General features: G+C 39.2%; 1 protein-coding gene across 10 annotated transcripts in view; it reads left to right on the top strand.

The window, feature by feature from the left end:
- Positions 1–27,522, top strand: part of LOC146483893 (sushi, von Willebrand factor type A, EGF and pentraxin domain-containing protein 1-like) — a 65,978-nt gene that overhangs the window by 19,459 nt on the left and 18,997 nt on the right. For 8 of the 10 annotated variants that reach the window (XM_085105211.1, XM_085105218.1, XM_085105210.1 and 5 more), the window contains 5 exons: positions 510–677; positions 921–1,091; positions 1,758–1,925; positions 2,424–2,591; positions 3,197–3,364. The exons of 1 other annotated variant lie outside the window; for it this stretch is intronic. In XM_085105211.1, coding sequence (XP_084961337.1) covers positions 510–677; positions 921–1,091; positions 1,758–1,925; positions 2,424–2,591; positions 3,197–3,364 — 843 coding nt within the window. Of the gene's footprint in view, positions 1–509; positions 678–920; positions 1,092–1,757; positions 1,926–2,423; positions 2,592–3,196; positions 3,365–6,113; positions 6,309–6,488; positions 6,663–7,315; positions 7,496–8,065; positions 8,243–8,517; positions 8,867–27,522 lie in introns of those variants that run through there. One more of the 10 variants, XM_085105216.1, reaches the window with a different exon arrangement.

The following is a 27,522-nucleotide window of genomic DNA, read 5'->3' on the forward strand; positions in this document are numbered from 1 at the left end:
CTGTCAAAAATAATTTGTGTGTTGCAATCCGACTTTTTTGGTAAATTGGTCAGTTTGTCTATACAATGAGAACCATTAACAGTGAGAAAGCAAGTTACTGCGGCGATAAAACTACCGTTATTTTAATCCAAATCAAACGGCATCAACCGCTAATTCAATTGACATGGAAAACACATAACAAAATTTGATTCAGATTTAACCTTGATGTTCTGTTGTATGATTCGTAGCACTCTGTAAAGACCCTGGAATTCCACGTCATGGATCAAGGAAAGGCGACAATTTTGAAGATGCCAAAACTGTGAACTTCACGTGTATTAATGGTTACACATTGGTTGGTAGTAGGACGATTGAGTGTCGAGGTGGAATCTGGAGTTCAGCTTTACCTCAGTGCAAACGTAAGTAAGAATAGCTTGCACTGTAAGATCAAATACTTTCCTCAGAGTTAATTTCTTCAGTGCCGGGTTTGATGGCTTACGCAATGCAAATAAATCACAGATTTCATGCTTCAGGGCCATGCGGTAATCCTGGTACTCCACAAAATGGTCTAAAAATAGGAAGCGATTTCCGTCACGGAAGGAAAGTGAGGTTCGTATGCCAGCTTGGCTTCAAGCTAACAGGTATTAGCAGTATCACGTGCCAGGATGGAAGATGGAGTGATCAAGTTCCCGTATGCAAAGGTAATGGTAGGGTTTCACGGTATCTTGATAAACACGAGCGATTCGAGTAACAGTAATATTCATATTATATTGTAAATAGTTAATTGCTGCTAGCATTACGTTTTTATCCAAGTGATGGTGACCCTTGTACCACAGATGTCGTCTCACCACTTCGTCTATTAAAACACGTCCAATGCGCTACCGAACACCTATTACAGTCAAATAAAAATCAACCTTTACTGTGGCCTGTTTACTTTTTTCTAGCTATTTGCAAGATTCCCACACGGATGAATAACGGAGTCATATTACGTGGCAACTTTGATAACGAGGGCACCATCGAGTTTTCTTGTAACGGAGGTTACAAGTTGATGGGATCACGCTTCTTACGCTGTGTCAATGGTCAGTGGAATGACAGAATTCCAGAGTGTCATAAAGGTAATGAAAAAATGAAATATGTAGAATTAGCGAATAGGCTATTAGGCCATCCGTCCAAAATTCTCTTTTTTGGCTTGGCACGTGACTATTGCGCTGTTAGCACCGTAATTCATAAATAAATCTCATAGGGTTGGTCGTTTTCGGTCCTACGATATTTTCGATCAGCGTCGATCGGCGGATTACAAGAATTGTTGTTTTATATTCACCATAAATACAAGAGAAAGCGGATATGATTACATGCTGATGTGTTACCCATTGGTGGTAACTGAACGCAAATGAAAAAATGTTATCATCGTTGGTATTGCGTTCAGTCAGATAAAAAAGCAACACCCACAATACTCTCGCCTGAAGAGTTGGACAAAACTGTTAATTTAAACGTTCACTCTGTTCAAAATCTCTTAACTCTGTGCAACGTCGCTTAAGTGTTTCCAAAGGCAGTTTTCATTACCATTACCTTTTACCAATAGCAATGCTATTGTCATTGCCATTTCCACTGTCAGTGCCATTGCCAACGCCAACGCCAACACCAAAGCAAATGCCAACCCGACGCCAACCCCGTCTCCATCGCCGTCGCTATCACCATTACCCATTGCCATTAAAAACCGACATCGCAATTAAACGTAATTAAATTTTTTAAATAAAAAAATGTCGCGTTCCTTTTTTCAGCTGTTTGTCCCAGTCCACCGCGGCTTGTGCACGGTTCACATGACGGTATTGATTTTAGCATCGGAAAAAACGTGACCTACTCATGTAACGCTCAGTACCTGCTGGAGGGGGACCCTGTCATAACATGTGTGGACGGACAGTGGGTGGGACAGGTGCCAATATGTAGAGGTAAAGTTCAACAAACCCATTCTAATCTAAAGTCATCCTCTTAAATTTTACCCACTTATAAACATCATTGTACCTTTATTTCTTGGTTACCTTCCCTTTTGCTTTCATTTTGCTGAGAATTCCACTTTTCGAAAACTCTGTTTCTGGTACAATTTAATGTAATTAACGCTCTTTAATTGAAATTGTAATCTACAAGATATGGGATCTCCCTCCTTACTTTAATTCGGAAACACAAATACGCACATACGGACAAATACGGACAATCCTAGGCCTGTCGAAAATAAAACTGCCCCTTTAAAGATGTTAGGGATTGTTGTTTTGGCCTTGCGTCCTATTCAGGCTTATTTAAACACTTCCGTGCATTCCTCTATTTTGTTTTCAAAATGCAAATATGAAGCTCAAACCTCACAGGTTAATTAGCATTTATCAATACGTTCTTATATCTTGTTGATTTGTTTATGTTTATTAACGATTTTATGTATTGTTTTATGTGTTTAGTTACCTGTCCGGACCCAGCCAATATAACCGACGGATTTTACAGTGGAAGTGATTATTCCGAAGGAGGTACCGTCACATATGTATGTGACGACCAATACTTCTTGGATGGCTCGTCCAATATCACGTGTCTTAATGGAAGATGGAACGCGCCTCCGCCCGTCTGTAGAGGTACGTCCCGAATGGGGTGGACCATTTTTTCAAAGGAACTACAGGTGTAATTCCTGTAATTTTACCTTACCAAACAAATTAAATATAAACTAATTTAAGGGGCACCCGATTGGTTTAGCTGGTCATAGTTATTTCGGATTTTCTGCTACCAACTTTCTTGTTCAAAAAAAAATTATTAATTGTAATTTCTTTCTTTTCTTGGTACAAATAAATTGTTGTTATTGTTGCTGTGTAGCTGGAAACGAGTTACAATCATATTTTCGTTTTCTTAATACTTGTTGAACCATTCCTTCTTAGTCCTTACAAATAACCATAAAATGAAAACGGATGCTACTAGGAGCTATTAGATGTCAAACACTTATATCATGAGCCTGTGGCTCGGGGGACTGGGAGACCACCCCCTGTGTATTTGACACTAAATAAATTACTTACTTACTTATAAAAGTGAAGTTATTCTGAAGACTCCGATCAGCTAAGCTTAAACCGATCTAATTCGCCCAGCTTAACAGAATTGCTAATTAAAAGACTTTCAATATGTTTGAATGCATTGTGAGTCTGGGAATTGTGAGTTTGACGACAAAGAGTTATTCTCATTTGCCTTTCAGCTCCATGTCCAGCTCCCGTTCCACCAGCTAATGGTTTTGTATTTGGCGAGAGTCACCAACACCTCGGCATGATTCAGTTCTTTTGTAAAGGAGGTTTTACCCTACGTGGCTCCAGTCTCAGCGAGTGTGTCGATGGAAAATGGAACACGCCGAAACCTTCTTGTGAAGGTGATAAAAATATATGATTAACGACAACAGCTTGAGCTATATGGAAGCAATTTTATTGCAGGTTATTCTTTTAAAGTCTTTTGTTTTTTCCTCAACGCGGATTGCAGACGGAGAGAATGTAATGTTGACAGTGCCACGGGATAACAAAAAAAACATAATTTGAACTCTGAATACTTGCAATACTGAAACAAGGAGACCGGCTTATTAAGGCTGTTGCATTTCTGTGAATGAGATTTGTTTGACTTTTGTCCGTATAAAGCACCAAAAAGGCTACGGCAAACGCAGAAAATGATGACGATTTTTCACCATTTTCCATATTTTCCGAGAAGGAGTAGGGATGGCGCAGTGGTGAGAGCACTCGCCTCCCACCAATGTGGCCCGGGTTCGATTCCCGGTCTCGGTGTCATATGTGGGTTGAGTTTGTTGCTGGTTCTCGTTCCTGCTGCGAGGGTTTTTCTCCGGGTTCTCCGGTTTTCCTCCCTCCACAAAAACCAACATTTCCAAATTCCAATTCGACCTGGAAACAGTGGAGAGAAGAGCCACCCCGTGGATTCCACTGAAATTCCTATTTATTTATTTATTTATTTATTTATTTATTTTTATTTTCCGGTAGTAGTTTGTGATGTCTCTGCTAAAAGACTTCACGTGGTCCGTGAAACGGCAAAACGAGCATTCGTGAATCTATCGCCTCAAGGAAGTAAAGGCCAATTTTTATTTAAATTAGAAATCAAACAGACCCTTCCCGGTAGCTGAGCTGGTTATCTATAATATACAGCAATAATCTGAGCTAAGTGTGGAGTTTACAAATCTACAATTGCTGAATTCGGCTTCTCAGCGTGCTGTTAAGCTTGAAACGAAAGTAAACTCTTTAGAAACATAACCCTACCTTAACCCTTGATTGGCCATCTTGGTTTTCTGGAGTACCCCAAAATGCTAAAATTGGACGAATAGTAATTAAAACCACTACAACAACACTAATATGAGCTAAAAACATAAAAGGTTCTGCTAGAAAAGTAATATTTCTTCAATTAAAAATGGGTTTTCTATTTTCTGAAGAAGCGAGCATTGTAACATCAAAGTGAATGAACACTAACGAGCCACATCAAACTGTTTCCAGATAAATTTCCGAAAAAGTCAACAAGTCCCACCGGCAGAATCCCCCCTTTATTACCAATAGGAAGCTATGCCTAATAGCCTTATTGCATATGATGTCTGTGTGCAGTGGTTTGAAAGGCGCACTGGCCATCAAATCTGGCCTTTTCAACTAAAATGTACGATACAAACAGTATTACCAATTTTCAATATCACTTCCATTGGCATTAGCATTAAACATGTCATTGTCATCGCCATAGTCGTGAACATTTCCCGGTATCGCCTTTTCCCTTTTTCCGATTGTAGTTTGCGGTGTCGCTGCGCACCGTTTCACGTGATGCCAAAAGAGAAGTGCTCCGTATTTTGCAACAGACTGCAAACGATAGGTTCCGATGCCTCATCGCTCTGTTGGGGAAATTATTTTCCCTTTTTAATAATAATAATAATAATAATCATAAAAAATAATAATAATAATAATAATAATAAATAATAATAATAATAATAATAATAATAATAATAATAATAATAATAATAGTTAGAATAATAATAATAATTGTGAGCGATCCTGAGACGGAGATTAAAGGGCCAAAGGTGAAAGAACCCCTTCAAGAAGGCAGATATGGAGAAGCTGAAAGAGGAGATCAAAGAGGAGAAGTGGCACGGACGGTTCTTGCAGGCTAGGTGGAGGACAGCGAGTTAAATCAGAGTGGATGCCTTGCTTGGTTGCGTGATTGGACCTGTGCTCCTACCCATACCATCGCTGGGGTAGTGGAGTTGTACGAGCAGCTAACGCCAACTTAGGTGTAACACAGTCCACAAAACAGGATCAGAACAGGGTGACGTCACTTGTAGACTGTGTGGGAAATCTCCTGAGACGCTAGCGCATGTGCTAGCAGGGTGCTCTGCTCTGGCGCAGTATAAATACCTAGAAAGATACAACGCAGCACTGAAAGTCCTCTTCTTCAAGATGACGAGGAATCTGAGGCTAATTGATTCAGTCCCACCCTGGTGCTCGTGTGCAGTGCCCAAACCATTCTATGAGTCATCTGGGGCATTAGTGTTTTGGGATGAGGACGCCCGATTTGTGGACCACAAGAATAAAAAGGTGTGGGCTGTGGATATGTCCTGTCCGTGGATGGAGCATCGGGAAAAGAAGTCTGAGGAGAAGACGGTCAAGTACGGGCCACTGCGATTCGAGCTGACGAAGCAGTACCCTGGCTATGACGTTGAACTATGTAACACCATCATTGACGTGCTGGGGGGATGGTCAAGAGATGTAGACCTGATAATGAGGAAGCTCTTTGGCAGCAGGGGTTATGACGTATTGAGAAGGATGCAGAAGGCTACCATCTCGAGTTCTCTCAACATATTGAGAACTTTCAAAGCTACCGTCAATTGACTTTCCTTGCAGGAATAGCAGAGGAGCTCAATGTAGTTTTAGTATTAGGGAGCTTTAGATTGTCTATAAGAGTTTTATATTTTATCGCTAATTTTTTTAACTCAGTAGTTTTCTTTCATAGTTTCTTCGGATCGCATAACTTACGCTGCGCGCCCTATGTGGTTCTATTTTAGCATCCATACGTTCGTCATCATCGGACTTGTAGTTAGAACTACAATGAATTTAAACACATAAATTTTCATTGTTTCTTCATACCAGGGCCATCGCCTTCCAGTTGTCGAAAGCCTCCTGTCCCGATGAATGCACGCATGTTGGATTCACAAGCTCAGAAAGTGTGGTTCAACGATGGTGACAGAATATATTACAAGTGCAATCTTGGTTTCTCGCCATCAGGTTTTTCCATTAGGCGTTGCAGGAATGGAGTGTGGTCCAGACTGAGTTTCAGATGTAATGGTTGGTATTGTTTTGGCCATTCCTTCAGATATAATGAATTAAACGGATAATATTAACTGTACAAACTGTTTGATAAATGTCTTCTCGTCGCAGCTGCTGTCGTCGTTAATATCATCAAACTTCGCTCGATGTTATGTCTTCTAAGTAACATTTTCTAATGATATTTCTCGTATCTTTTAGCTAAATCATGTGGACACCCAGGCACCCTTGTAAATGGCCGACTTAACAGCTACATGTTTACATATAACAGCAGTGTGGAGTACTCTTGTAATCAAGGCTACACACTTGTTGGATCACAGAAGCGTGTCTGTCAAGCTAACCAGACATGGACTGGGACACTACCTCAATGCACAAGTAAGCCTTTTTGAGGTTGTTATGTAATCTTTTCTCCGCATGATTTTGCTATCTTCACAATGGTGTGGAAGATAAATATTACTAACCAAACACCTCACGACGAAAGAACTTTTGCATCTTTGGCAATAACAGATGATGCATCTCCAAATAAACTATTCTGGCCACACTTTGAAGTGCGGCCTCCTGTCAAAGACTCGGAAACGCTATATGACAATCGTTAGTAATAAACGGGAAAAAGTGAGGACCCGTAAGTTGCAGGACAGACCGAGAAAACGAGATTAATAAGATATTTATTATATCTTTGGGCGCGCTGGAAAGGAAACTAGTTGAAGTGAGCGGGTCGTAAAATTGACCAATCTCACCGCGCGTACTAACTGAGAGATATAATAAAGTACAAACCTTTTTTGAAACACGATAATGGTTTAAGCATACACATTATTCTTTGGCTGTGTTTGTATCTGACTGTTAAAAATCGAGTCCCATGATAAATGCATCTGTTTCACCCTGGAGAAAGCTTTATTAAAGTTATGGGGGTAATTGTTGGATGCTACGTTCCCCATCACAGATCTCTGTATCTGATAGAGTTGCTCATGTTATACAAATCCCGGGGCCACAGCCTTTCTTTGACACCAATTCTTATTTCTGTTGTATAGCGGTAAACTGTGGTACATTACCCACACCTTCAAATGCAGAAAAGATTTCAGAGACGTCGACATTCCTGAACGGCCAAGTTACTTTCCGCTGCATAGGGAGGGAATTCAAACTGGTGGGATCAGCTACAAGGACATGCTTGGCGAGTAGACTGTGGAGCGGACAGCAGCCTTCGTGTAAACGTACGTCAGTTGAGAACTCATGTTAATGCAACCTGCTCGTTAGTAAGTCAACTCTTGGACAGGAAAGTTTCCAGGCCATGGTTGCTATAAACCCTAATCCAATTCCATGGCCTTGGAAATTCTACGCAGATGCCATGTGGAAGAAAAAATTCTGTGTTTTGTATTGTAATCATGCAGTCAACAGCAATTCATTTTGATGCTGAAAAACCAATGACTGTACAAGATGAAGAGTGATAAACACAACCAACAATATAGTCAACTATCGTTATCTCATTACTAATCAATCCAACGCCAAAAAATATAGTGGGAGGGGAAGCGACGCTTACTCAAGAGGAGGTGCCATAGAAGGGCGTTTATACAAGAGTGGCACTGGTTTGTTGAGGGGGACGGCGCTTTCACGAGGAATTTATTTCATTGAGGGAATGTAGTACCTCTGATAACGGTTTGATACCCTGCGTGGGAATAACCTGGCAACGCAACACCTCTAACCTTTAAAAAATAACTCCCTCTAAACCCTAAAACAATTGCGCTGTTACATTACTGTATATTGATTCATTTTCTTTTATGCAGTGATTGACTGTGGTGATCCAGGTAAACCTATGCACAGTGTCAGGAATGTTCGAGTCGGTTTCTTTTACGGCGGCTCTGTGGAATTCACTTGCAATGCTAATTACAAACGTGATGGCGTTTCAAGAATCTTTTGCAAAATAGATGGAAACTGGAGCAGAGCTCTTCCAAGATGTTTAGGTTAGCAAGTTACCTGCTACGTTTCTCATTTTAGAAAAAATTTCAAGAGGTTACTGTTAATTAATATCTTTAACTTAAAAATGAACGGTGATTTGCTTTTGGCACCCTCTAATACATTTTGATAGAACCAGCTTTTTGTGTTTTTCTTAGGCGAAAGAGTTTTTTTACTTCAGAATAAAATAATGATCCCTTCAGGGAGTTCTCTGTAATGTAATATAATTCACTACGTTGAATTATTAACATACATTTTCTTTTTTATCTCGTTTGTTTTGCAGCGCCGTGTTCTAACCCTGGAGCTCCACGACACGGCAGACGGACAGGAAATGACTTCAGACATGGTGAAACTGTCCGGTTCAGTTGCAAAAGGAATTATCGACTGGTTGGATCAAGAGAACTAACATGCAACAACGGGGAATGGCGCGGTGTGAAGCCAAGATGTCGACCCAGAAAAGCACGAACAAATTAAATCCTTCCTTGACGAGCTTAATCCAAGTGGAGATTATAATGCAAACTTTTTCCTTTCGCTTTTTTATTTAAAAGATTTTAGTGGTGAGTTGATAAACTAATCATGAACCGATCAAAGGAATATGAATGATGGAAAATAAATGAAAAAGAGTTAATAGCTGTAGTTTGAGGTGATTTGAGTTCCATAAACCGCCATCCTTAAGCCCCTTATGGCAGGAAGCCCTCATTTCAAACTAATCTTTGGCGATGTTTTTACTCAAACTGCGCTCAGCTAGTACGAGGTCTTGAACAGAGAAATTGCGGAGTCTAGGGCGACAAATAAAGGTATCTGTAAATCGGAAAAAAATGGAGGCCCACGAATCGGCAATGGTTTCTGCTATAGTTCGTTTGTTGACATAATCTTCCTTGCTCATCTTAATGCATTTAATTCATGTAATCGTAACTTATTTCATGTGTTTCGGGTCCGCAGTTATTGCCTGGCACTGTTGCTGCGTCCCTGTTTGTATCTGCGATTTGCGTCTTTATTTTAGTTTTTTTTTCTTTGTTGTGTATTTCTTGAACTGTATTGTAAATTAAAATAATCTGAGATGAGAGCTCCTTTTGCCTTTATTTAAAAACTGAATAATAATAGTAATCATTAGCGTATACAATACATAGCCGAGGTCATAAAAACGTTCCATTACACTGTATAAAACAAATCTTGTTGTAATACAATGAGACGCTTCCGGATTTTGTGACGATTTCCTCATTTTACGTTTCTTGGAAACTTGAGTAAGGTAGGGTAAGCCTTTACAAGAGGGTAACAGTAACTAAAATTACTGACAAACTTGCGGCCCTCTAAAAGGAAACAAAACAAATTGCGTCATATAAAAAACCTATACTTACTGTAGAGCTATTTACAATAAAACATTTCTAGTGTAATCAATAACCGACATTAAAAGTTCAAATTGTTGAAAATAGTCGATAAAAATGGAAATACAATCGACTCCCGATAACTCGAACCTTTAAGGGGAATTGAAAAAGGTTCGAGTTATCGGGAGTTCGAGTTGTCGAGGGTAAAATTATATAGAAAATGACCTGAAAGGAAACGAAAATTGGTTCGAGGTAGCGCGAGGTTCGAGTTATAGAGGGTAAAATTATATAGAAAATAGCTTGAAAGGAAAGGAAAATTGGTTCGAGGTACCGCGAGGTTCGAGTTAGCGAGGGTTCGAGTTATCAGGAGTCGACTGTACGTGTATTTACAAAGAGCTGGGGTTGACTTAAACCAGGTAATTTTAATTGCCGTCTAGTAGTGGCAGTCACTGTCTGCCCGAGGTATACTCAGTTACAGCTCTACTACTCTGGAGATCATTCTTAAAAATGTTTTACAAAAACTGCATACTGCAAACATTTGTAGCTATTCGCTCATAACATTCTCGAAATCTTCGAGTATACATTTATGACTATCTTTGGGCAAAAAAAAAAAAAAAATTTTCCCATGAATGCATAAGCGGGTAGGAAAACGACAAATTTCTTTCTTTCTTTCTTTTTTTTTTTTTCTTTTTTAGCAGAAATTTCATTCTAGCACTTTATGGTTTGTCTAGGAGGTTGCCGGGAAATTTCGAGAAACGCAACATCGGGCCCGATAAAGTTTCCCGATAACGGCCCCGATAAGTTATCGGGCCCGGAAGTTACCGGGACTTTCGAGAAAGGGGCCCCCGATAACTTATCGGGGCCGTTATCGGGAAACTTTACCGGGCCCGATGTTGCGTTTCTCGAAGCATCCGTAAACTTTTCCGGTAATTTCCGGGCCCGGTAAAATAGGGGACCGTTACCAGGCTCTTGCGCGCTTCACGCTCGTTCGCAAGAGGAGGAGAACAACTTGGGGCCACGCGTAGTCCATTCGATTCACACGATTTCGCTGCCGATGGAAAAGCACGGTTACGGATGCGACAGGACTGTCTTCATGATTATTAAAGGACAGTGCAATACGTGCAGAGTTTAACTTTGAGTTTTTCGTTGGGTCAAAGGAGAGCAACCGAGCGAGATCATTACTTTGCATTATCATTCAATTTGGAAGCGATAATGAGTTGCCTGAAGTAGCCCGATTCTTGATCTTTAGTATTAAATGTAGAGAACATTGGGAATAAGGAATAATCTCACACAAGTTTTAAAACTGAAAAGCGATAGTTCAACTGGCGTAATTTAATCGTTTTCTCCGGCAGACATCAGGCACTATTTTTACCGATGCCAAATCGACTTTTTGAAGAGGGATTGTTTTTTTAGTTCTTTATTCTCATTTTTCTATCGTGAGTACAGTACGCTTCTTATTCTTTCTTCCTATGGCTAACCAGCAAACATTTCGATCGAGGACTGCGCATAATACGACTCTCATCGCTATCGCTCATGTTTACGTTTATCTGCAACATGTCAGATTTCTAAACTTCCTCATTCTTATGAAAATTTTGCAAATTAACACAAAGAATTTTGAACGATATATTAAGCCATAAAAGAGAACAGTTTCGCTTACTGTAAGATTACTTTTGCGTGACAGGAACCCATTTTATGCTAAAAAGGACGCCATTTCGGAGTAATAATAATGTGCGCCTTTTTGTGGCGAGCGAGCCGTGTTTACATGACAAAATATTAATTTATTTTTTCTTCCATCGTTTGTTGATAATAACAATAACATGGTAATAATTTCAAATTTATATAGCGCCTATATGCAAACACTCTAAGCGTTTTTCAAACATTATCTAAAAACAACAACAACAACAACAACAACAACAACAACAATAGCTACGCTTGTATTTATCTGTATTTCCGAAGCAAGCGGGCAGCTTCTCGCTGTGTTTCTCCGGAATTCGTCTCTAACTTCATTCCCGAGCCACTCAATTCTCGCTTGTGAAAGCCTGAATCTTTCTACGACTAACAGTCTGCCATGTCGGCCAGAATGGGTCGTCTTTGATAAGACTGAGGTCTTCTAATTAAACAAAACCGTCCGCCTCCGGCCGCCATTTTGTTTAGTTTAGTGATTTACGAGAGGTCACGACCTTCCGTAAATTAATAACGGGAGCTTCGAGAAACACCCGAAAAGTTACCGGGTCTTTCGAGAAACGGGCCCCAGAGCCCGGTTGTTCGAAAGCCGATAAACGCGGATAATCCACGCCGATTTGCCCGCCGCATAATGATATGGAAATGTAATAGATTGCTGTTACTGTTGTAAATACGCAAAACGTGAACAAGATTATAACCCTGACGCCTTTTTGCCACACACGGGCTAGTGATGAGGGGAAGTTATTTTAGATTATTTTAGATTATTTAAGATTATTTTTAGATTATTTTAGATTATTTTAGAACTTCCTCTCGGAAGTTGGCGCCACTTCCGGCCTCAATGAAGCCCACACGGTTCGAAAGGCAGATCGGTTTGCATTCGTATTAGCTACATTAGCTAGTGTCAGTTCCTAAATATGTTAGCAAATTGAACACTAGCTCACATGTATGTTCTGCCAACTCTAGGAGGAGCCAATCCACCCTCGAAAAAAACAACAACAACAACAGACAAACAAACAAACAACAAAAAAAAAAAAAAAAAAAAAAAAAAAACGCGCCTGACCACACGTGAGCGTACTAGTAAGGTAAGAAGGAACTAGAAAGAACTATTTAGCAATCAACTCCCTCAAACGGCTGATAGATTGCCCAGAGTTCTAAATGAGCTCAGTGATGATCGAGAAGAGAAGCTCCGAGGCCTTGAAGTTAATCTTACACCTGTGGAGTTTATCATTCGATACAAGGAGTTTTAATGCGAAAGTGGGTGATGGCATAAGAACTGGGAAGAAAATACTGACAATGCAACATGAAATGAGATCAAGTAGAGTAAAACCCCACAAGAAACGAAGCTAACGGGTGTCATCCGTATTCATGAAATCCTATCGGCGTTTTCCATATTTTACGCTGTAAATGTGACAACAATTAAGCTTATGTTCTTCAGAAATCGCTGGTCGTTTTTCAGCAATACAAACGTATTTTGAAGAATGATCAGTGTCAACGAGCGAACGACAATTTGATACTCTGCTCGAGGAGTTTTATGGGTCGGTCGAATGAATGATTTGCCTTAACGTGCGGAGAATGATGTAAATCTACCGGAACTGTCAGATCTCTTTCCACGTGCAATTATATGTGACTTAATCGCAGGCGAGGATATCCTGGATAATGAAAAACCAATCAACTGAGCGTGCTTCCGATCTTAGACATCGGACAAATTTTGGATTTTTTCCGCTATCGTAAAGACCTGTAAAGAATAGCGGCTGCTTCTTAGCAATAACAGCCGGCCGGAAAAGGCTATATTTATTCCATAGACCTCAGCCGGTAATTCTGCGGGCTTTTATGTCAAGAAAACAGCTTGTGATGGCCGCGGCACATTTATCATGTTTATTTATTTATTTATTTATTTATTTATTTATTTTGTTTATTTATTCATTTATTTATTTATTTTTAGGAATGAGGCTACTCAGTTTTAATTCCTTTGTACCGACTGATAATGCAAAATTGAACAAAGGCAAAGTCACCTGAAACACTGACTGAGCATCTGTATTTTCATGACACAGAGCATTTTCCTTATTCTGAGGGGAGTGGAACGGGCAGTTAAATTTCTTTTCTCCCTATTTTTTTCCCTCTTTTTCTCCCTCCTCCCTAATTTTTTCGGCCGTTTCTCCCTCCTCCCTGATTTTTCATCTTTCTCCCTGATAGGTCTTTTAAGAGGCTTATATTATTTGCTACTTCACCGCAGTGCCTCGTTTCCACACGTTAAAGAGAAGGAAAACACACGAAACACGTTTGTCATGTCGCTATATCTTGTTCTTCCCATAGTACCTTTCGGTTCTGTCACGTAAGCTTGAAGCTTTCATGTTTACAACATTTAACTAACATGTAAAGAGGATATAGATAAAATAATGATTACAGGCCAAACACGGCTCCTATTGGTCGAGATAGGAAGAATATGACCTTCAAAGCTAATTTGCTCTTACGAGTACGTCTTTCAAAGATCTCCGTTTTCTGTCAGAAAGTAGGGAAGGGTCTTTGTAGATCTCTCTTAGAAGAGGTTGACTTTCTATCAAGTGCCATTTACTCATCTGAATGGTTTTTAGATTAGGCATAGAAGGGCGATATTCTGTAACAAACGGCAAAATGTTTTTGCACCTTTTTTGTTTGTTTTGTAGGGCCGACATTCTTTCGGTGAAAATGACTTCTGAGAGAGTTTTATCTGCAAGGTTATCGGGGTAACCTCTATAGCGTAATCTCTGGTTAAATAGAGTAATATTTACGCGGGATGCCCTGAAGGGGCATACCGTGTCTAAAAACGGGTCGATTTCTTTTTTTTTTTTTTCTTCGTCGTATGCACAAATCGGTACATTAATTTATTACGCGGGATGCCCTGAGGGGGCATACCGTGTCTAAAAACGGGACGATTTCTTTTTCTTCGTCGTAGCTACAAATCGCCACATTAATTTATTCATTAAACTCTCCCCTCTCCTACTGGGGATGTATTCTTCTGATTGTCTTCAACAACAGCCCGCCAATCAAAATCCATTCTTGTCGCTTATATCGCGAGGGAGGGGACCCACTCACCCCTACCTGTGTGACGTCAATGCATCATTTGATCTATTTATTAAAGACAGATTAAATTGTCGCGCATATTGTCTTAACATGTTGTGGACTCAAGTGTGCCGTTTTCAAACGGAAATTTCACCATTTTGAAGCCGTAAATCGAAAGAATAACTTCTAAGAAGCACCCGACACGTAAAACGGTGGAAATTGGTGAGTTCTTAGCGAAGGAATCGTGCTTTGTTTGACAGTCTTAGATCAAACACGCGAGACTGAAAAGAGGTCATTGAGAAGCTTACGTTATCGTAATGGAATTTCACGAATTTCCGCTGATAGTCTGAGTCGCGTAACACAAGGGAAGCAACGTAACGCGATCGTCGTGACTCAAACTATTCCATTAGCAAGGATAGTTTTATAAATCGGTGAAGTATACAGTTGGAATAAATGAATCAGCCCCAGCATCACGCGTTATGCCAGTATAACAGGCATCTTGTTCATTAAACTCTCCCCTCTCCTACTCGGGATGTATTGTCCTGATTGTCTTCAACAAAAGCAAGCCAATCAAAATCCATTCTTGTCGCTTATATTGGGAGGGAGGGGACCCACTCGCCCCTACCTGTGTGACGTCAAAGCATCATTTAATTAACACTGGATTAAACTTGTGTCGCCATATTGTTAACATGTTCTGGACTCAAGTGTGCCGTTTTCAAACGGAAATTTCACCATTTTGAAGCGGTAAATCGAAAGAATAACTTCTAAGAAGCACTCGACATCTAAAACGGTGGAAATTGGTGAGTTCCTGGCGAAGGAATCGTGCTTTGTTTGACAGTCTTAGACCACGATTGCAGACAGAAAAAGGTCATTGAGAAGCTTAATACGTTATCGCAATGGAATTCCCGCAATTTCCCTTGAAACCCTGAGTAGCGTAACGCAAGGGAAACAACGTAACGCGATCTTCGTGACTCAAACTATTCCATTAGCAAGGATTGTTTTATAAATCTGCGAAACATACAGTTGGAATAAATTAATCATCCCCAGCATCACGCGTAATGCCAGTATAGCAGGCATCTTGTTTCTTCAAATGTTCTTTTTGAAGTGCTTTTTCTGAAGTCTTAAAGTGCCACTACGATCAAAATTTTGCATCCCTTTTTTTCTTCAGCTTTGGAAAGTAGAAGTGATAAATACTAACCACGCCAAATTTTACATCGAAATTCCAACGGGAAGACCAGTTATTTTAAACGTGAAGTTCAGCTTCGCTGTGCCGCCATTACTCGAACGACAAAAGGTAGAGAGCTGGATCTAGTTGCACCGACAGCAATATGACGTCATACGCGCACAACAACATGGCCTGCTTACGAATGTTCGATCTCGCTGAAAGAAGCCACTTCTTTTTATTTTAGTGGCTCAAGGGCCGTCTTTACAACGCACACGTATTGTGGGCAACCGAAAGAAACCTAATGGTGGTTGTTTGAACATTTATGGTTCTGAAATACGTCAAAAGGGGGTAATTTCTTCAGACAAATCGTCTTTTTGTACATCGCACCGAAGTACTAAAGTCTGTAAAGACATATGCTCTCGACGACTTCGACAGCTGCTTCGAGGGAAACTCAAACGCAAGGACTGCCATGCAATGCTACTGCCTCGATGCTTACTTTTCCAGGGTAAAGCGAGGGACTAAGTGAAGCGATTAGGCCAAGGTAACTAATCGGAAATGAACTGTTTTCGTGAATGCGTGCAATGAAAGCAAGTGGCGCGGAGCGGTGGTGTGTATGTTTTGTTTATAGCTCATTGTAATGCTTTGCTTGTCCAGTGTTCATTACGTCTACTTCCTATTAGTGTCATGCTTTGGTAAAATGAAAGTGCATAGATACTCCATTTTATTCAAATAATAATAATAATTGCTTGTGGTATAATAAATATTGACAATCAACTGCCTCGAGTTTTTCGAATGCTCTCTTCGTACAAAGCACCCAACACATTTCTGAAAGACTTGTATGCCGACTGTAGAATACACAGCAAGGCGAGATTTTCGATCTGTATTAAATGAGCAATTGTAATTAAACTGATTGTGACATCTATATGTTGAAACAATCACATGATATGTGAAAGTACAGGTCAGAAGAAATTTGCAGGCAACTTTCCAGCTGATGTGGACCTGCTGACACTCCAACTTGCAAAATTCTCTAATGTAGCTATCACTGACTACTGTGAGTCAAGAAGGTCTTGTAGCAATCCTATTTGGTCTGTGTTATTAACTAATTATAATACTATTATTGAGCAATTTTTTTAAATATCACTTGTAAATATGCTTTGACTGCACCTTTGTGCAGACTTGCAGTGAATATTATGCTGAAAGTTATCTTGTGGGACAAGTCAAGATAATATCTACAATTTAAACCATATTAGTTTGTACTAAAGAGAACAAATGAACCAAACTGACAAAATTATGAGACAGTATTTTGTCCAATACCCTATTCTAAAGAGTGTGGAAAACTACCAGTACTTGGTAAATTTCATCTTTGTGTTTGAATTATTAATTTTGTATTTGTGCCTTCTTTTGTTTTCCAACCTAGTTCCCAGCGTCTCTCTTCTTCCTGCCGGGAAGAAGAGAGACGCTGGGAACTAGGTTGTTTGTTTTCTTGGCAAAGCCTGTTATATGGACAGCCAATTTTACAGCATAATTTTTTTGTACATTATAATAAATTTCTAAAAAAAAATATTGCACTGTTTTGGTATAATTACCAGAGACAGTACAAAGGCGTCAACAAGGTCACCAAAGCACACCATGGCAAATAGGACTACCCATGGTAAATAATGCCATAGTAAATCTCACTTAGCTTTTAGTTTAGATCTGTCAATGACACTTCCTGAACCTTAAAATACTGGGATCTGTATCATTAGGGTTAGTTTAGGGAAGCATGAAGGCATTTTTCACAGTTACAGAAGATACCTTGTCCAGAAGAATGGGCCAGGATCTTACACTAAGGTTTACATTGTACATAATGTGCAAATTTATAAATGGAAGGGAGAGGAGGAGAACTACCAGCAGATTTTTGCAATATTTAGCATTGATATCATATCAATATGACAAGGAGGTACTGGTAATGCAGTCTGTGTGTGTGTGTGGGTTTTTTTAAAAGTTGCTGTCATACCCATGTCATCAAGAACCACAATGCTGCAGGCAAGGTGAGAGTAGACAGCAAGACTGGCCTCTGACTTCAAGGGTAAACTTATCTTTATACGGGGAAGGTTTTTGGCCAGTGGGATCATGGCATGCATTCTTGTGCTCTGAGTATTCTCATTGTTGTAATGGTTATCAGAGAGGGCCACAGCAAACGGCATAACTTTAAATTTGATCTTAGAAACTGCCAACATAGCTGATAGGAGAGTCTTCAAAAAAATATCCTGGATATAGGTCAAGCACATTAATATAAACAGTGAAGGGATTATGGAAATTGTTTACTGATGGCCAATTATTTTGTTGGCTTGTTCATAGTGAGGGAGATTTGAGTGTTATGTCATAAGAGCAACAACAAAAACAAAACAAACCCCCCCCCCCCCCCAAAAAAAAAAAATAATAATAATAATAATAATCATAATAAAATGAAATAAAGTAAAATATGTTGTATTATTAGCATTAAAAATGGCTTTGATATTTAATGCTGGCCCTGTTCTTAGTTCTGGTTATTTTCTGAAGGACAAAGTAAAAACCCACAGATATCAACATCCAACATAAGAAAGCCAGGGCTATTGGACAGAAGAAAAAAGCTAAACAGAATAGAAAAACAACAAACACATAGTATAAGTATAAAGCATGAAAATGTTTGTGGGGTCATGTAAAAAAATTAAAATAAAGTTTATGTCGCTGAACAAAAACAAAAAATAAGCTGTGGTTTGTGTGAAAACTTAGGTTAAAGTAATAATTGGCTCTTAATTTAAAACACCAAAGAAAAAAGACATTAAATCTCATTTCTGGTAGAATCTCCAAGAATAATTAAGGTATATCTGTGGAAAGGATGGTCATTCTTTCATAACTATAATATTTCAATTTTATGTCTGTGAACATTGTATGATTTGTGGGAAAATACAATACTGTTACAGCATAGTGTTATGCTGGCTCTTCACACTCAACATGTAAAATGAGTACAATTATAGTGTCAGTTTAAGATGAGATAAGAGGCTGGTTTGCTTGTTTCACTCAGATTCACACATCCTCATTGACCAAGGAACAAACATTGTTAAAATAACAAATATGGATGAGATATGATGCAAGCCTACTAAGGTTTCCTCCTTAGCTGTCCTCCTAAACTTTCTTATTAATCTTTAGTTTTCCAGCTGCATTTGAGGGCTTTACAACAATTTATTGTTGAATGTTACTTGGACTGTGGCTTTAAAATATTAGGCCCCTCATGATTACTTTATTTAGTGCTTGAAAGTTGTTGTAGAATGACGAACGGATCTAACCAGGTAATACCTGGTAGATTACAGCCCTGTAGTACTGTAATATTGCAAATATTCTGTAGATTACAGCTGTAGCTACCCACTTTTCAACTGAAGTTAATTATACATCATTTTAGTTTTGTCAAAGCTTTATTGAACTATAAAAAACGAGGTTAATAGTTCTTTTTTTCTTGACTCATAATGCAGCTTTGATTGATACTTGCGCACACCATACACGCCACCAACATAACATTAACATGTATTGGTCTGGAGTTATCCATCCTTTTCAATAATTTGTTGCTCAAGTGCTTCTGCGAATAGTGATTAGGTTCTGTTTACTAATCCCAAATAGAAAACATACCTAAAATATTAAATAACCATATGTCTACCTCCAATACAGTTGCTGAGTAAAAAAATGCCGGAGTGAATTCGTTTCTTCTTCGGCCTTACATGTAAATCCCAGGCTTGAATGAGCTGTTTGCGTGTCTTCGAAGCGTATTCTTTGCAGTCATACGACTCCAAATCCACCGCCAAGGAAATTATAATCCAAGATATTCGATAAAATTGTCCTTTAGATCGCTTTTCACCAAACTGGATGGCGAATCTTACAATAATCTTGCCTATTCACTTACTTTAGGACTTTCGAGTACTGAGGTTTACTGAGTTCTTGCAAGGAACGCACGATGTTCGATGCGCGTATGACGTCACACAAAGATCTCATACAAGCAACCGCATTTTAGAATGACCACGGGCGTCACTTTGCCGTCGGAGTAATGGCGGACGGGTTTTCGATGGTTTTCGGCCACTTATTCCCAGGATCAGTAAGCTTGTATAAAGCTAATTAATAGCTATTTTTGCAATTTCGAACTCATTAAATGGATTGGAACACGAAAATGGCGAAAATAGAAGTAAAAATTTTCGTCGTAGTGGCACTTTAAGGCTTCGCCTTTCACAAAGCCTGTACAGGAAAGTTTCTGTCGGTTTGAAGTGCGTGCACACGTAAAAAATGGATTCTTTTTTTTTTTTTAATCTTTTGCCCTTGTGTACACATGTGTAAAGGAAAGTGATTTGGATATTTGAAATTCTTTCCACATGTTCGTTTAGTTTCGGTTCATGGACCGCATAGAGTGCCTTACTCGTAGTTTGTTTTACATCGGTGCTTTTCCGCGATTCAAGTCGTTGAATTCTGCGAAGTTTGATTGCGGTAATGTCTTTTGGAAGCACTGATGTGGATGCAGTGAGTAGTCATTCATAATATTTTTATCCATAGTATCTATCAAGCAAGACTGCAGTTTCGATTCTGTCAGTGAATCTCATCAGTTGCTACTGTGTAAAGGTTTTGAGGAATGATTGTGGCCTCATTCCATAGAAAGTGAGGTGTGCAGCCGTTTAAGGAGACTTTTGTGATTCAATTTTAAAACAATCTTCAGTAACACCGTAAACGGCTTTCACATAATTGATAAAAATGACATACACTCACCTTGATACTCAAAAACTCCGAAAACTTCAGATTCGCTAAAACCGACACCAAACAAAAGAAGTCACAAAAGCCCGGAAATCAGACAGATCAGTGCTGTCGTCACCGCTCGGCCAAGACTGGGTATGGTGAACAAATGATGACCTTACAAGACTCACAAGGGAAGGGCAAGAAATTGTTGAGACTACATGCGAGAACTCTTACATACATTTTAACTTGCAGTTGAGTAAATGAGTCAATAAGGTCCTTGAATTAAGAGCTACTAAGGCCTTAAACATTCATGCCACATTTATTTAAAGAACATTCTCCGTCCTCCCTTTTTATGCTGCTTCTCCCGTCTCCCTATTTTTTTGCTTCCTTTCTCCCTCCTCCCTATCTTTTTTGGCCGTCTCTCCCTCCTCCCTAAACCGTTCCTCTCCCCTCTATTCTATAAATCAATTTACATTTCATACATCAACCAAACCTTTCTTTACATTTTACAAGCCATAAAAATAAAACGCGGACCGGAAATGCCTTGTCTCTCCTAAAGAATGAGATTACCCGGGGAAAAACTCCATGTTATGCGCAACTAATTATGATAACTTTGGCATTGTTGCTGTCTGTTGTGAGTTGTTTGAACACTGAGCTACAAAGGCATGCTGCTGCACTTTTCTTGCCGTTGCTGTTGTTTTTAGACCAACGCAAAGAAAGTTGTAAAGAGACTCCGAATAGTCAGCCATGCACTTTCAAAGCATGAATACAAATTCCAGGATGACAGTCGTTGTTCACAAGTTATACTGAAGAACTCTTACCATTCTGACCTATTCTTACTACTCTGATTCGTTCCCTGTTCGCAATGAGGATGTTTTATGTTTCTCAATTGTTATTCAATATGACCAGTCGGAGCTGAGATGAAACTGTGAGTATGACACGGGGGTGAATGTTCCACATGTGCCCCATCCCAGAAAGCGGACTCCATGATGGCTGGCCACGTTGGGAGACTCATCCCTTTCAATTTAAGCTCTTTTAAGAAAAAGAAAGGAAAAGAAAAGAAAGAAAACAATTGAAGGGAGAAAAACGTGTGTAAAAAGTTTTAAATCAGCACGCGCACAAGAAGTGGGATCAAACAATTCGCATTTGTCATCACTAAGGTTGAAACTTGATATCACTAAATACGCTGAGACGTCGAAACAGACTCAGTATTTCCGTGTATGTGGTTCGAACGAAGCAGATCCTTCAGATCCTTTGCTTGACGAGTTTTATTCTTCATTCAGCAAAGCAAATATGGAAACTGTTTATCGTGTTGTATTTTGGACTCTTATATTCTGCCATCACACAAGGTCACTAGAAGGTAAGAAGGCGATAAATTACATATCTACTGATATCTTCCCACACTTCCTCTAGTTTTGAAAAGTACCCGCATGCTGTAGCGGCTTAATCGCCAGCGCAAGGGTCTCAGATATTTCCATAGACGATCACGGTGAAGCTACACCATGTATGTTCAATTTCCGAGGGCCATGATCGTTAATGTAATTAAAAAGAGCTCTTCGTAAACATCACTGACACAAGCACATCATGACATACCGTATTTACGTTATAATAACGATTGCTACCTGAATTGAGCAATATCGTAACGATACACTTCCTTGCTGTATCAGTATTGATGAGTTAAATAACAACCTTTGATATTTTTCCCTCAAAGGATATAAACGACGCTTGCACGTCTCGTAGGTCAGTGCCTAGTACCGCTTCATTGTACTGTATATGGCTGAAATATATGTTTTGTTTGTGACAAAGCTAAGGAGGAAGTTTTAAAGAAGTTTGAGTGCTAGGGGAACGTTTGATTATCGTAGCTATCGAACAAGGTACCACTCTCATATTTGGTTGTCCTAAAGAAATTTTTTCTACGCATAAGTGAATTACGCTAATCTCCAATGACTCGAAATACACAGAACTCGCATCACGTGGAAGGATTCGTTGTGGAGCTTTATTCTGTGGTATAAATATTGTTGACTCTTTAATGGGGATGGCGCCCCTTTTCTCATTTACCACACCATTAGATTTTCTGTTTAAGTGAAAAACCAGGAAACAAAATATTGATTTGCAGACCTCCTTCAGCAGTGCCGGGAGTTAAAAGCTCGCGAACGTGCTATGATGAGTATGATGGTGTCACGCTCTCATCCTACGCTCACGATTGCGTCATAGGAATAGGGTGAACATTATAAACTCTATATTTTTCACATTATTTGTACATTTTGTAGCCGCCTATTTTTTATGCGTAGCTCAGTGGTAAGAGCATCCGACTAGACCACGGAGGGTCGTGGGTTCAAATTACATCTGGAGCTCGGATTTTTTCCGAGTTTCCCATCATGCAAAAACTTATCATGATGTTATCTGTAGTAAGAAAAGTCGAAATATGTGGTAAAATAAACAAGTGCAGAACAAAAACAAAACAAGAAAAAAAAAACGGAGAAAAAAAAAAGCAACATAATAAAGGTAATTACTTCTTTTTCCCTCGGGCGTTTTATCAGGATAATTATAGAAACGAGTAATCTTAATAAGATTACGCCTATAGCATGTTTTTTTTTCTATTTCCTTTCCAATTTTTGAGGTCAGCCAAACTTAATTGACTTATTTTCCCAAACACATTCTTGCAGAAGAATGTAACCACCCTCTGGGAATGAAAAGCAAATCAATCTCGGATGAAAGAATTACGTCATCCTCCAAATTAGACTCCGATCACGAAGCCTTCTATGGACGACTTGGGGGAGAGAATGCTTGGTGCTCAACGATAGAAGATGAGAATCCATATATTGAAATTGCATTGGACGAGGAAAAGGCAATAACTGAAATAGTCACACAGGGAAGTTCATCGGATCTTATTTGGTCTAAAAAATACGAGATCGAATACTTAGAGGGAGGAAAATGGACATCATACAAACAGGTAAAACTAAGGTAGACGGGAAAAAAGGGGGAAAGAGGGACGACTTTGAGTATTTATGGCTTTTTAAATATTTGTGCAGACGACACAAAAACGTCGTGACTTTTTATGAAATTTATCTGGGAACAATTTAGTTTGGCGGATAAGGGTACACTAAATTTGATGTTGCCATGGCAACCAGTTTTGACAGGTACATTTTTAGAAATCGGAAGAAGGTTGTAACGAAAATAAAATGGAATCTGTGTTTTTATATCAATTTCGTGTTTTTCCTTTCACTTTGATTACATTTGGTTCATTTTTGGTGGTTTTTCTAAGACTTTGGGGAAATAAGAGAAATTGAAGATTGCAGATCCAAGATGGCAGCCATTTTACCTAATCAGTGTACGTCATATGACGTCATTACAACCTTAATTCCCATGAGCCGGGAGAGGGGGGAAGAAAATAATTGGGTGCTGTCTAGTTACAGGAGAAAGGGTGGGTGCTATCTTTCTCCACTCTATCTATTTTAGTCTCCCCTCTTAATTAATAAATTTCCAAAACCATGGTGTATCTATTTTAATCGACACTGGTCATTAATCGGCGGTCACGCGCCGCTTATAGTAATACCTTTTCTTTTCTGTATTTTTCGTCGGTCACGTCTTCAGAACTTCCAGATCTGGCTTCACTCGGTCAAAACATCTTCCGAGACAACTTCCGGCATATGACGTCAATTAACAACAACAACAACAACCTTTATTTTCCTCAAGACTAATTAGAAGGTCAACAAAACAAAGTTACACCATCTTTTTGTGACTAGTCCTTGAAGAACGTATAGTTGTTAGCACATATTGCACTAAGACAAGCCGATGCAAGTTTTGTGGTAGTCATTGGCGTCTTTGACATTCCCCGCATGGACGACTTACTTAATTAAGCAAATAATTCTAATGAATACCTAGTAAAACTCGGGAGTTTCTATAGTTCAACGTATTGCTAAATTTCAGATATAAGCTTCTCTGAAAGTTTGTGTATTCAACGTATATGTAGAGCAAATGATTGTGCTAAATGCCAGGTAAAAAAGCTCATGCAATGTGTCGTATATCAACATACTGCAAAATTCCGAATATAAGCCCCACGGAAAATTGGGGGGAGAAGGGGTTGGGGGGGGGGGGGGGGAGGCGCTTTTAAATCCAATTCGGATTTGTTGTTTAATTTTGTATAGAACCAAAATAACTGTCTTAACTGTCCTACCTCCGCTGTAAATATTAAATTACATTATTTAAACCAACTCCCTGACATTTTTAGTTTCTTAGTTATTTCAGGGAGCTGGTAAGCATTTCCAGATCTTTTCAACTAAATGTATGAATAAATGTATGGTAATAAAGTCTTGTTGTTGTTGTTGTTGTTGTTGTTGTTGCAAGTAATGAATTGTGCGGTGAATATTCCGTTGGTATGTAAAGTGTGCGTGTGTGATTCTCCAATCAAGTTTAGAGAAATATTGTACCATTTACAGGAACATACTGGTAACAGCAACTGCTGCCGACGAAGAAGAAACACCTTACATCCAGCAATCAGGACGCGATCAATACGCATTTATCCGAAACACCCTTTTGGACTGATGAGGCAAGGAAGACCTACTCCCGCTTGTCTAAGACTAGAGCTGTACGGATGTTCTGCTCCTGGTAGGTGATTAAACAGTGAATTCTCCTTAGTTGTGGTATGCGAGGTCATAAAATGATATGATATGGTATGATACACGATATGATATGATACGATACGATACGATACTGATACGATATGATATGATATGATATGATATGATATGATATGATATGATATGATATGATATGATATGATATGATATGATATGATATGATATGATATGATATGATATGATATGATATGATATGATATGATATGATATGATATGATATGAAATGACACAATAGCCTACCTTTGGTTAACACGATGATTACTGAGCCGTCGGAGGAGGGGGGGGGGGGGGGGGAGTGTGGATGAGGGGAAGGGTGCATACCTACTTGAACTCATTGGTACCTCCCCGTCAATAAAGTAAAACAGAGCATCCTGCCTCTGGGTGCTCGAGGTTCAGGATTGCCGGTAAACCTTCGTCTAAAGAGTTCCATAGAGATACTGTCCTATAGGCAAATGTGCTTTGACCGCTACAAGTCTTATATAAAGGGATATGAAGCTTATTGTTTTTACGAGTTGTGCGATCATGAACAACTGATGTTTTTTAAAATTTTATACATAAGTAGTCAGGTGCTAAATTGTTTGCGTAATTAAATTTGAATGCCATGACAGAATCTCTAAATTAGAGCATCTCATTTATTGACAGCCAGTTAAGTTGTTGGAGTAGTGGTGTCACTTGGTCATATTTCTGTGAACCAGTAATGATTCTACAGGCAAAGTTCTGGATAAGTTGCAGCTTTTTTATGTTGTTTTTGGATGTATTAGACCAAACGGACGAGCAATAAAAATTTTTACTGAATGCAAGAGATGATATAATAAACATCAAAATGTCTTTGTCAAAACTTTTCTAAACTCGGTTGATCTAGACTAGCTTTGACAGGCAGGAAGAGACTAAGTAAGAAATGTGATTGTCATAGGTCGGATATACTTGAGAGAAGTCAGGTTATTTATGGTCAGAACAAGTCCCTGGGATTCGTTGCAGGGACTACGGTCTATTTTCGTCATGCCCTGAAACTTGTCCGACGAATTCGAACTAGTTTGTATTGAAGGGACAAGTACGGGAGCTTGTTCCTTGGAAAGTAAATTTTATCTGCCTTCAAATTGTGTGAACTGTTCGTGAGGCAAGTCTCTGCGACCATGCCCTTCGCGTAAACACTGCAATGGAGTTGTCCCAGGGACTAATGCCGAACTTTAGGCTCCTTCAGTTAGAACGTGTTTCTTGATATTAAAGCTACGAACTAAGGTGTCTACTCGGATATCATGTTCAGTGATACTATCATTATATTATTTTTTTGTCTGTCATTTTTCTCGATGTGTTTTTGCAGTTTAATATGTTCATGTCAAAACGAAATAAGCACCCTGCCTTGTGTTTCCAAAATAGCGCTCAGGCATTAAATTGAATCCTTAAGGTTACAGGAAAATACTCTCAGTTTATATTTTGCGATGTGCATTTTTTATAGCTACTTGCAATGATCCTGGCATTCCAGAAAATGGGAACAGGAACAAAAACGGCAGTTTTATCGATGGGGACTCAGTAGAATTTTATTGCAATAGCAACTACAGCTTGTTCGGACCACCAACCATCTGGTGTCGTGGTGGAAAATGGAGTTCAGCATTGCCACAGTGTAAAGGTATAATAATAGAAGGTGTAATGTAAGTAGGGTATAACGGTATGGGAAGGTATAAGGTATAACGGACGATTGACTTCGCTTTGTGTCATACCAACCTATCGATAACCATTGGCAGTCTTAGGAGATGACCCGGGATTCGCACAAGTGTCCAGTTAGCTCCGCAGTACGGTCTCAAGAGGCCATTGCAAATGATTTCCTTTCGATGTTTTCTTGAAGCATTCAAAATATACAAGAAATCTGGTGAAACTGAAGGATTTTAGTTTGTGCTAACTTGAGTGCTTCACTTCCCTGTTCACTTCCAAGGCCTCAGGGGAAGGAACATGTCCGATTATACAGTGAGTTTTGCTAAATATTACCTTCTAAGTCTTTGGTTAGACTAATGCGCTACATAAGTCAAAGTAAGCGCTCTAGTGGGATAGAATGGATAGTAATTTCCTTTGAGAAATACTTTGAGCTGTAGAGAATGTTTTAGCATTTTGTTCTTGCGCACTGGTATAAGAGGCTGTGAATAGAAAGCGTTCTAACAATTTGTCCTTTTGGTTCTACTCTAGCCTCGTGTCCAGATCCCGGGATCCCTCAAAATGGTGAAAGAGTTGGCACAAATTTTAGGCACGGGAGTAATGTGCAGTTCACGTGTAAACCAGGCTTCTGGTTGGTGGGAAGTCGACAAATAGTTTGTAATGAAGGCAAATGGAATTACAACACTCCCAAATGTAAAGGTATGACGCAAATGCGTTTTTTAATGTAGTGGTTACACCTACTAGTGTTTTAAAGACGAGTTCTACACATTTGTGGTGAATTTTAGGGGATGCTGTCATTTTCCTACTATTTGGAGTTGTACCAATCGCAATACAGATTTGAAACTTTGTGGTTTTACTCCATTGGACGATAAGCGTAGGGATGCCTGTGTTTGGTTATCTGACAAGATTAAGAGTAATCCTGCTCATAAGCTAGATCCATTTCTTCCACATAGATATTATTCTTGAAAAACCGTGTGAGTTTTTTTTTCAATATCCGGTTATAAGAACAACCGATTTGGCCGCTTTTTTTTTTTTTGCATCTGTTGATGTGGAGTTGA

Source organism: Pavona decussata, unplaced genomic scaffold (assembly GCF_977016875.1).
Source record: "Pavona decussata unplaced genomic scaffold, jaPavDecu1.1 SCAFFOLD_37, whole genome shotgun sequence".
NCBI lineage: Eukaryota > Metazoa > Cnidaria > Anthozoa > Scleractinia > Agariciidae > Pavona > Pavona decussata.